General features: G+C 41.5%; 2 protein-coding genes across 3 annotated transcripts; both read left to right on the top strand.

The window, feature by feature from the left end:
- The first annotated feature begins 4,550 nt into the window (after positions 1–4,550).
- LOC133709856 (uncharacterized) lies at positions 4,551–8,321 on the top strand. Of its 2 annotated transcripts, none has more exons than XM_062135784.1 (10): positions 4,551–5,122; positions 5,251–5,423; positions 5,658–5,816; positions 5,928–6,077; positions 6,169–6,312; positions 6,610–6,766; positions 6,948–7,027; positions 7,167–7,222; positions 7,594–7,696; positions 7,871–8,321. In XM_062135784.1, exons 1-10 carry the CDS (start codon positions 4,912–4,914, stop codon positions 7,958–7,960), a joined length of 1,323 nt encoding a protein of 440 aa, XP_061991768.1. In that variant the 5' UTR covers positions 4,551–4,911; the 3' UTR covers positions 7,961–8,321. The 2 variants fall into 2 exon arrangements, with proteins under 2 accessions (XP_061991768.1, XP_061991767.1); XM_062135783.1 differs by having other exon boundaries at positions 4,553–5,122; positions 6,855–7,027.
- A 507-nt stretch (positions 8,322–8,828) lies between these two features.
- LOC133709631 (BAG family molecular chaperone regulator 6-like) lies at positions 8,829–9,972 on the top strand. The gene has a single exon (XM_062135436.1). It carries the CDS (start codon positions 8,927–8,929, stop codon positions 9,788–9,790), a length of 864 nt encoding a protein of 287 aa, XP_061991420.1. The 5' UTR covers positions 8,829–8,926; the 3' UTR covers positions 9,791–9,972.
- The last annotated feature ends 1,656 nt before the right edge of the window (positions 9,973–11,628 follow it).

Below are 11,628 nucleotides of genomic sequence, written 5' to 3'. Positions count from 1 at the left end.
GAGAGAGAGAGAGAGAGAGAGAGAGAGAGAGAGAGAGAGAGAGAGAGAGAGAGAGAGAGAGAGAGAGAGAGAAGCCATAGGAGACTTCGTTGGATTCCGGTCACCGGCCGCCACCCATCGGACTTATCTGAAAACCTCGCCCTCAATGCCCAAAGAAAAGCAGCATCCAGAGAGAGAGAGAGGGCACATGTAATTACTTAATTAAGTCACGAGCAATAGTGTTATTTGGCTAATTTTGGTGCTTTGAATCAAGGATCAAGGGCCCTTAACTTAATTATAAGATCGAGTTCTCAAAATCATGATGAAATTATATATAAGAACAAAGATGAGGTATGTGAGACGACAATATCATCTTGGCATTGAGGTATTTTTAATTCGGCATGACCGATCTCTCTACAGTATCTTTTCCGCAGTAGAGTTTAACCACCATATTATGAGATGATTTGTAGTACTATAGGAACCATTTCATGATAATTAAATTTGAGATCTAGGCCTTCTCATAATCATGTGCGTCATCTTGTGATTTGAAATAGCAACAGATAAGATGATGACTTGAGGACGTAGAGCTATGAGCCTACAGCAATTGTCGGGTGGCCGGTTTGAAATGTTGAATGCTACGTTAATCGACTTCTTGCTAAATTACTAAAACTGACATCAGGCTAGGATAGAAATAATGTCTCTTTAATTAACATAAATTAGCTGCCCACCTAATTACGTATGCTGAATTTACTGATTAATTAAGATTACTGGCTCCTGGGTAGATAGATTTATAGGTGATTAGGTGGCGTACGTGGCTCACCTGAGTATAGTTACATTCTTACATTTCATTATTTTCTTTTAATTACTAGCTGAGTTTACCACTGTTGGTTGATATACAAGACGTAAAGGTTTAAAAGATCGCGTTGCTCTCGGCTTGTTGAACGCGCTGTATGCGCCTGAGAGCAAGAACCAAGGTCTTCCCCCCTGTCCGGTGGATTGCCCCTACGCTGTCGTCGGACGGGCCATTGCCGACTCCGCGTGAGTTGGGTGTGAGGCCAGGTCTCTCGATCAACGTTCTCGTTCCGATCGGTGAGATTACGGTGGATGTCAGTGAAGGAGGGGAAATTGCGGCTGCTGGCTTCTGGTTCTCTCTTCGATGGTCTACTCGACGGATACAATCTCATATTTGGAGGCGATCCGGCGGTGAGGCGTTTCGGCGCGGCTTGGCAGGGGGCTAATCGGAGCAGCCCGATCTGGTTCGGATCTTCGGATCCCGATCTGGGTTGGCGGGTTTCCACATGGCTTCTCCATGGTGTGACGAAGATGGTTTCTCAGCAGGTTTTGGCTCTGATCTGGGGTGACAGATCGTTGACGGCGACTTGGCGAAAGCTGCGGGGCGGCCTTCTGCAAGGTCCGGCGGCGATGGCTGTAGTGGATTTGGGCCAGGCCTGGCTGGCAGATTGCGGGCTTCCCTTATCTTGGGTTGTTGCTTGGGCTTGGGCCCTCCTTTTGGGCCCCGTCTTGGCTAGTTATGTTACTTATGTTTTTATTTACTGCAATTATTTATTTTGGTCACGTCTTTGGCGTGAAATAAGTGTCTACACTTGTTGTGTAAGACTAATAGGGCCTTGTGCCTGTGAATGCACTCAATGTGCCTTAGTTGCTCTAGGTTGGCAACGAGTTATTTGCTTTGTCAAATGGTCGCTACCGCCTAGTGGCAGGATGAAACTAAGTGTCGTCGGATTTATCATCTGGCGGCAACATAGTAGGAAAGCTGTGCTAAAGCTGGCAATTATGCTACGTTGTAATCGTGTTACATATCGAGTTATCTTTCCGTTATGTCACTGCTATTTCAAAGCAAATGGAGCAGCCAGTAGAGCGCTCTTTGCTAGTTGGTGCTTGTTAAAATACAAGTATTGTGTAGAGATTCCTGATATTATTTCGGGACATACTCTAGTTGCTTATTGTAATCAGGGGTTTAGGCTCAATGCCCCCCTTGTATTCAACAGTTTCATTAATCAAGGCTTGAGGGCAGCTGCACCAGCCCTTCTTTCAAAAAAAAAAAAAAAAAAAAAAACAAGACGTAAAGGTTTTTAACTTTGCAATTGGATCATTGAAATAGCAAGGCGGTCAAAAATATTCAGTGGATGACATTGGTTATACATAAACAATGAATGCTTTGGACAATTAAATTACCTCACATAGCGACTGAAAGCAATTAGAGTAGGAGGTTATATGGATCTGATCTCTAATTTATATAAATTAATACTAAACCATGTGCAGTATGAGAGGCTAGTAACAGGAGGGCTGTTACTGGAAGGAGCTATAGGGTTAACGATGTTCTGGTGCGGGTTGGAGAAACCGTTGACGGCTAGCCGCCACTGGTGACCATTTTAATTGTTGTGAACTTGTGCAGGATAAAAGCAGAACCAAGTATTTTAATCACAACACTTTCCCGTTTACTTCTTCAATCAAATCCTGATGATGCCATGTTCTTTTTTTTTTTCTCGGGCACGTACGTGAAGGAAACGGTAAATGCATGAGAGAGGATGGCAGGCCATTTGAATTATAAAACCTAAAATGAAGAATCTTCTCCAACAGACTTCGATTTAATATACAAGTCTGGGGATCGATCCAATCCACAAATTAAAAGTTGTTTAACATGCTTGTTGTCGTTCTATATAGTTTATGAACTTGTCATAAACTTCTCTTCTTAATTTTTAATCAGCAATTATATATAGCAACCGACTGATTCACACCAATCTTGAAGGCATATACGTGTGTACTGCAATCTAGTTTTTCTTATGTCACTACCACCGCATGCCATTCATCAAAGTTGACATTAGGGTTTTCTTTATTTCCTTTTCATATATCATCTTCTTCTAGTTTTGTTTGGTTGTGATAGAATAAACTTGGAGTCTTCAAGTCTTAGAGTTGGTACTAGATTATTTAATGAAACTAGATTTCAATAATGCCATTGTTTTTAGCAGGACTATATGTAACTGGTTGCCATAGATTTCAAATATTGACTACTATATATATATATATATATTATAACTTTGTAACCCAAATACAGAAATTACACTAGTTCTATCTTGTATTCGTTTGCATCCAGAATTCCAGATCAGCATTGACATTTTAATGCCCTATACGACATGGTACTGCTAATTAGCTAGATCGATATGTTTCATCCATTTAGATTTGTTTTTATATACAATGGATCGGTGACAATCGAGAGCGATCTTATTTTCATTTGCGGGAATCCAACATTTAATTTGCTCAAAATGAAACTCTAAATTGACTACTTGAACGCAAAAGCAAAAGTTGCAAATAATTCTTTGGCACTTTGGCAGTATAATGATAGAACAAAGTAGGGTTAGATAAACGCTCACTTTTCAACTCATTTAATGTGCTTGTGTGTTGTGATTGTGGTTTGATGAAACCCTAGCTTACGTCTATTAACAAAAAAAAAAACAAAAAAAAGGTGGTGCATGCGATGTGATCCTCGACCTAGCTAGCTAGCTTTACCAACCCTATCGGATCGACTACTACTCCTCTTTTTCTCATTTCGTTCGCCGCAGGTGTCACTCCTCCCGTCCTCCGTCCAAGGGGGGCGCACGACGGAGCCCATTATCATGGGGGAAAGGTGCATCCAAGACCTTAGTGGGTATAGCATTGTCGCTGCATCTGTCGTTAAAGTACGAACCTAACTTTTTTTCTTCTTCTTCTCCCTGCTCACCCCTGGTACGAGCCAATACTCCCTTCAGTCCTGTCCACGGCGGTAATTTTTCTTAGATCAACACCATCCTAGCTTGCCTCAATACATGATCATCCTTCATGATCCTGCTCGGCTTTTGTTCACAATCAAAGAAGAAACCAGAAAGGAGCCAATGGGTTGAGCTAGGGCGTAGGGCTATGAGAAATAATAGTTATTTTATAAGTTATAAATATATACTTGAATGTTCAAGTATACTCTGTATCTTAATTTATACAATTATACTTCATAATGTATCAAACTTTCAATAATTTAAAGATACAAGCTAGTGCACATGATAGGTCTAACTATTACAGCTGGAGAGGATAGAATGTCAAATTCATTCCTAGAAGAGTAGTTGAGATTCAAGTGTTGAAAACTTGAAATTAAAGGAGGTACGAAAAGAACTTCTCCATTAAATAGTTGTTTTGAAGTAAATATAGATAATGAACAATCACATGTAAAGTTAATTTGTTGAAGAAGCCAGCGTTTATTATCTCATACAGTAGGCAACCTCAAGAGCAATGAGATTAACATAACTAGGCCGCTTGAAATGGTCATGAGCACACAAAATGAAAATTAATTTTGAGCTTAGGCTCATCGTTATAAAAAATTGATTAATGAAACAAAAATGCAAACGTCGCAAATCCTAATCGAAATTTAACCTTCCGCGTGTACTCATTTGATGGAAGAATCTACGAAACATGATGATGGACCCCGGCCCAACCAGTAGTCAGGAGAGCCCAGAAGGAAAGGGACAAAGCCACAAACTATAGTGATAGAAAATTTAGATATTGTAGAAAGCCAGCAACCATTCCTAGCTGAAACATAAAAGAGAACACAAACTATAGATCGAGGATACAATCACACAAATAACAGGGATCAAAACACAAGAAAATTTGATCGGCATTCTCCAGGACAAAATAAGTAATAGTCTGGAAAAAAAAAAAGCAAACAAACGTTTCAATACTCCGGAGCAGCGTAGAACATCTTATCCAATCTCTTTATCACGAAGAAAAAGTGCCAGTTTCAGATTCTGCTCGGATTCAAAGGATTTAAGATGGTGTTGTTTTCACTTTAAGTTTACTTTGACCTTTTGCAACACAGTCCGTAGACTTCATACCCAAGCCTCTCAATTATCGACGAGTTGAAGAAGGACCATACAGTTTCAGAAAGCGATGGCAGATCGTCAGACCAACTCAACGGTGACTATACTTCACAACGCCGTCATCGTCACCGTGGACCCCGACGGCCGGGTCTTCCGCAACGGCGCCGTCGTCATCGAGCATGACTCCATCAGAGCCGTTGGTCAATCGTCGGCTATTCTTCACCAGTTCTCTGCTCAAGCCCATCAGCTTCTCGATCTCAACGGCCAAATCATACTTCCTGGTATATATAGATATATATTTTTTTTGGTTACAATTCCTGGTATTCTTTTTATTTCTGTGATTCAACTTTTATTTTTAATGTTCGGAAAATAAAATAAAAATAAGTGAAAATGTGGAAAACATATATAGGATTCATCAACACACACGTACACACATCTCAACAACTAGCGAGGGGGATAGCCGATGACGTCGATTTGATGACGTGGCTGCACGAACGGATTTGGCCTTACGAATCCAACATGACTGAGGAAGATTCATACATTTCTACTCTGCTTTGTGGAATTGAGCTCATTCACTCTGGTGTAAGTTTTTTGTTTTCTCAAACTTCGGAGTTTGGTTTTACTATAAAGTCATTGCTACCTTCACCAAATTTGTTTAACGAATCGACGGTATTTCATTTATTCGGATTTGGGAAGCATACACACACTGTCACACATAAACATCATGTGTATTTTTAGTAAAGCAAATTTGGTGACTAGGTGACTAGTGCAAACTACAATGCTGTATGTTACAGTTGATTGCTCTGGTTGAATTAGGTAACTTGCTTTGCTGAAGCAGGAGGGCAACATGTGTCAGGAATGGCGAGGGCAGTTGAGTTACTGGGTATACGGGCATGTTTAGCCGAGTCCATCATGGACTCTGGCGACGGCCTGCCCACAACTTGGGCTGCTCGGAGTACTGATGATTGTATTCAGGTTGAGCATATGCTTCTTCAACTTGACTTCTTGAGCTAATGTACTTGGTTTTGGCTTGTTTTGTTTGCGCTGAATGTAATGTCCTCATGTTCTCACACTTTTTAAGGGCAGTCTCAGAAAGAGCTTTACAAGAAGCACCATAATACAGGTGATGGCCGCATCAGAGTGTGGTTAGGAATTAGGCAGATCATGAATGCAACTGATGGTTTACTACTTGCAACAAGGGACATTGCCAAAGAACTCAAAACTGGAATCCACATGGTACTCATCTGTCTGTATTCTCAACTTTTCTACCAATCAGTATTGTTTATGGACTTTTAAGTTAGTAACTTGTCTGCTTTTCAATCTTTAGCATGTTGCAGAGATAGCATATGAGAATCAGTTTGTGACAGATACGCGAAAAGTTAACCATGGAACAGTCACACACTTGGAGCAGATAGATTTTCTCCATAACAATTTGCTAGCAGCTCATACAGTTTGGGTCAACGATTCTGAGGTGAACTGCTTATTCTAGTTCATTGTGAATTCATTGAATATATGTAAATCTCACAGGGTTGTTCTTGCTTGTACTATCATTTATAAAAACGTAAAAGTAGGATGAAGCTGTGTGTTCGTGACTAAACAATATCATAGCTTTCAAGCCTGCTGACAGTTTTGTATCTAATTTCATTACTTGTTCAAAAATAACTGGTTTGGTTTTTTCTGATTATTCATATATTTGAACTGTTTTCTTGTTTTTTTGGTATGGAAAATATTTGTTCAGATTGATTTTCTGTTTTAACTGTATCTTCAGATTGATTGTCTTTCAAGGGCTGAGGTAAAAGTATCTCACTGTCCTGCTGCTGCAATGCGAATGCTTGGATTTGCGCCTATTAGAGAGATGATTGGTGCTGGAATCTGTGTCTCCTTGGGAACAGATGGGGCCCCATCAAATAATAGAATGAGCTTAGGTTCAAATTCCTGGTTCTCCATCGCATACTATCTTTCATATTTTGGTTTGCGGAATGGAAATTCATGCATCGATTTACTTCCTCACAGTTGATGAGATGTACCTGGCCTCTCTGATTAACAAAGGACGGGAAGTTCACACAAATGGAACCACTGATCCTACTGCTCTTCCTTCTGAAACAGTTCTCAAGATGGCGACTTTAAATGGTGCAAAATCTGTACTCTGGCATAATGAAATAGGGTCCCTTGAAGTTGGGAAAAAGGTTTCAACTTTTTGGCTGAGATTATTTCCTCTCATCTTCTGCTTCATCTCTTTTGTTGTTAAAAGTTCTACTTTCTTTTGTATTATCCAAAAAATTTATTATGCATGCTTATCAGCTTGTTTCTTCCATGATGTGGTAGGCTGACCTGGTCGTTATCAATCCTTCCACTTGGACAATGATTCCTCTCCATGACTGGTAAGAACCCTCCCCAACAGGATCATATGCAGTACTTTTATTTATTTATGTCGAGTTTCAAAAAAAATTATCCTCAAAACTTGTATATGAAGATCTATAGTCTAGTTGGCTTCTTAGAATTCTTATCCAAGTTGCATGCTGTCAGTTTTTGTTGGATAAATTTTGTGTGTCTACTATCCTAAGGACTTTGGACTTTCAATTAATGCTTTACATTTTATGGTCATCAGTGAAGATTATACTTTACTAGCTAATACTTTTGGCTGTTCAATCAGTTGGAATATTTCCAATCTTATACAGATGTGCTATTTCTGTATGTCGGTTCTCTTGCAACGCAACCTCTAGATTAATGTTTTGCTTTACTGAATATGCAGCATTTCGAGCCTTGTGTATTCTATGCGAACTGAAAACATTGTCTCTGTAATGTGCAATGGCAAGTGGATTATGCAGGATAAGAAGATTCTGAATGTGGATGAGGTATTCTCTCATACTGTAGATTACCGTGGATGAGCTCTGCTCTGTTGTTCCATTTTCCATGAATTGCTCCGCAAATTTTTCTATGCCAATGCCGTATATTAATTACAACTAATGTCTGCCTCGTCCGCCCAAGAGTTCACGGTTTACTTACTGGTGCCTATTGTGCCTGGGCAGGAACACGTTATTTCAATGGCAAAGCAAGCTTCGGCAGAAATTGTAAAGAGAGCAGGCATCAAAATACCAGACAGGATGAACTTTGTTTGATGGCCGACTTACAAAAGATGCCCTGCTTGTCTGGATATTCTCCTAAAAGAGCAATTGTTGCCATAAAAAAGAAAGAATAAGAGACTACAACAGTTGCAGTTGTTGGTGTTATTAGCTACCAAAAGCCACCCAGAGCTAGTGACCGTTTGTTATTTACCTTCATTTTTATGGATGTGATGTAAAAATGTCACCTTCGTATCGTTGTAGTGAAAGCTATATCCACTGTTTAGTTGCAAAGTATACTTTTCTGAGAGTAGTCGGACGACAGAGATTTTTTGTGCAACTGTATTCTCAAAATATCAGGTCATATATGTCCAAGCTGTCCTTATGGCCTTGTAAGGCCTACGGTTGCAACAGTTTATTGTTATTTTGTTTTGATTTTGCTTTCCTTTTTGGGCTTTTGGCCTTGTCGGGCCACAAAAATGTGAGAATTGAAGGTAATTGTTTGCACTCCTGCAAAATTGTGCGCCTGGATTGTAAAATCAACTATTTATTAACATTAGTTTTAACTCTTATAAATGAGAGGTCGTGTACCTTGTATGATAAAAAATTACATTGCAAAAGTTAACTTTACCACTTATACAACAGAGACGTTAGATCTAGATCAAAGCAAAAACCAGAGTAAATTGATGTTTGGTCAAAAATGTTAATTGATGTCGACTGTTGACTATCTACGTGGCAGATTATTTATAGTCGCAAAGGTTGCCAGGGTCCACGTGGGGCCCACTAGGAACAATCCACAGAGATCTGGAACTTCTTTCCGTTTTAGTCCCACGCCTTCTCCCACAAGGAAAAGGAAACTTCGGGATCCTTCGCGCTCCTTCTCGATGCCGATCCAACCCCTCCCTATAAATACCCAATTCCCACTTTCATTCCTCCATCGAGTCAAAAAAATTCGCAAAGAAAAAACTGTCATCATCTACTTCCAATTTTTTTTCGACAAATTCCCCAATCTACTTATCTGTCATGGAATCCCCATTCTTCGGTAATCCCTGGTACGACTACACTCCCCGCTCTCACTATCGTTCACCGAGCATGAGAGAAGTCCCAATCCAACGCCCAGATTACCCTCGCTATTATTCACTCAGAAACAGAGACGTCCCAGTCCAGCCCCAATCGGCCCGGGCTCCCAAGGTGGTCTCAATCCCGGTCCAACACGCCGGGTCGGAGCGTAGCGGGTCTGATCTACGCTCCGATGCGGCGCTGAAGATCCAGAAGGCCTTCAGAGGGTATTTGGTGAGGAAAAGCGTGAGCAAGATCGCCGGGATCAAACGCGAGGTGGATGAGATTTCGAATCGAATTTCGAAGAAGGAAACGGAAGATTTGGTCAGAACCGACGCCAAGGAGCGGTTGAAGGTGGTCGAGACTCTGATGAGCTTGCTCCTGAAATTGGATTCCGTCAAGGGAGTCGACTCCGGGGTTAGGGATTTTAGGAGGGCGGTGATTAAGAAGGCGATTGCTCTGCAGGAGAGAGTGGAGGCCTCTGCGGCAAATCATCAAACACCTGGTGGGCATGAATCTGCTGAGCCTGAAACCAATTTGGGTTTGCAATCTTCGGAACAAAACGCCGAGACGGTTGTGAACCAGAGGGAATCATCTAGCGATTCAACGGAGAGCAAGAAGAAAGAGGAGCTAATAGAGAAGATGGTGGAGGAGAATGAGAAGATGGTGGGTCTGGTGACGGAGCTGGTTCACCGGAATGAAAAGCAAACCCGGCTGCTGGGGTCGCTGTCGCAGAGGGTGGAGCAGCTGGAGAGGGCTCTCATCAATCAGAGATTGAGGAGGAAGAAGAGGAGACATACTGTAGATTGCAGGGAAGGATTCTTCTAGATTCTGAACAAAAAAAAAGTTGTTATTTTTTGTTTCTCCACTGAAGGCTGAAATAATTGGTCTCTGCTGGCCTTATGTTGCGACAGAGCACATGACTCACGCAGCTTTTTGTAGCATATGTGTTGTTTATGTTCACTAGTTGTTTTTGACCTAATGAAGCCTCATTATGTTGAAACTTGAAACATGTATCTGGTTGACCGAAAGATGTCATTCCCACAACTCCACAAGAGAGGAAGCTTTCTTACTTTCAAAACTCCTCAGCTGAATACTTTCAAAAAAAAAAAAAAAAAAACTCCTTAACAAATTCATTCTTGAAGAAATACATAAAAGATTGTGAACTCTCTAATATATATATATTTTTTTAATCAAGCCCACGGGGTGAAATAGTATATTCATCACAAGCCAGAATAGGCCGTTACATACCCTTCCTCTGTCATTTAAGGACATAGACAGACAAGAAGGTAGTGGTAGTACCCGTAGAAATAGACCCACTCATTATACATTTTAGATTGTAGAGATAGCGGATATCCTATTTCGGTACTACTCCAGAGACGCTACAGAGACATAGAGTGCACATCGATGCTTAGTTTCCTAATACAAGGAATTATTGTAATTTAGAGAAAAGTAAAAAACATAGGGTTGGGCCTAGGCTCTAAACCCTAGCCCAAATAAACATTGGACTAGGGCAGAAACCCCGCCCAACAATTTGCAGCCCAACATGGTAGTCCGCAAGGAAGTTCGCCTCATGCCCATCAAACCAGTTCGGGCCAGTCAGCCTGCTCCTCCCATCCCCGTCGTACAGCACCGTCCGGCAAGATCCGTCCGACCCACGTCACCCGATCCACGTCGCTACGCCTTGCACTGCCACTCCAGCCTCTTGGCGTTCCAAACCACAACGACCTGCATCACCACATCGCCCAAGCAACGCCGCCACGACCTGCATCACTACGGACCAAAACCATCCCCGATCCAGGCTGCCCAAAACTCCACCGCCAGCGATCGAGATCCCTGAAGCCTACGATCCAGGAAACCCATAGCCGACCACCACCATATCGTGCAGCCCGACCACCACCACCTGAACCATCCCAACCGAACCAACTGAAAAGCCATAGCGTATTCCTCCGACGAAGTCACCATGGGCAGTAGTTCTCCTGTCCGGCAGCAACCTCATGATGGTAGGAGGCCAGAGGCCAAAGGCCATCCCAACATCCGGGCGCCGCCGGACGAGAACAAGAATTCGAACGGCGTAGGCCTTAGGGTTTCTGAGGTGAGAGAGAAACCTACCTCTCTTTCTCACTTGGGCTAACCCTACCTCGTGAACTCTCTAATATATTGACATAATGACATGATAAGAAATACATAAAAGATTGTAAACTCTCTAATATATTGACATGATAAATTATAATGATTTCCTCGATTTCCTTCTCTTATACAAACATTAAATTTAAGTGAGAATCTTTTCGCCAATGCACTTAATTTTGGTACCCGAATTTTTTTTTAACCAAGTGTAACAACTATGCATTGAATGTAGGTAAACAAGCCCAACCATTAAGTAATGAATGTGACTGCCAAGACCGCAAGACACCCTCTTTTAAGGCCCGAGATCACTGGGTAGCTTCCTTTCTCTAAGACCAAAAGTTAGCTCCCTTCCTCAAGCCTGACTTGAGTATGGTGCCAACTCAATCAACAGATTAGCGCCATCCTCAACATGAACCAAAACCAAGTTTTCTTCAGTTCCCACAACCTCCATAGCAACTGCTTCCTCTTTTTACCTCCTTATCCTCAACAGTTTCCCCATTTGCACCCTCTACTTCCTCAATCACCTTATTAGCGACCTT

Source organism: Rosa rugosa, chromosome 5, assembly GCF_958449725.1.
Source record: "Rosa rugosa chromosome 5, drRosRugo1.1, whole genome shotgun sequence".
Classification (NCBI taxonomy): Eukaryota; Viridiplantae; Streptophyta; class Magnoliopsida; order Rosales; family Rosaceae; genus Rosa; species Rosa rugosa.
Note: the sequence above shows the minus strand (reverse complement) of the source record. Positions and strands in the feature narration are given on the sequence as shown.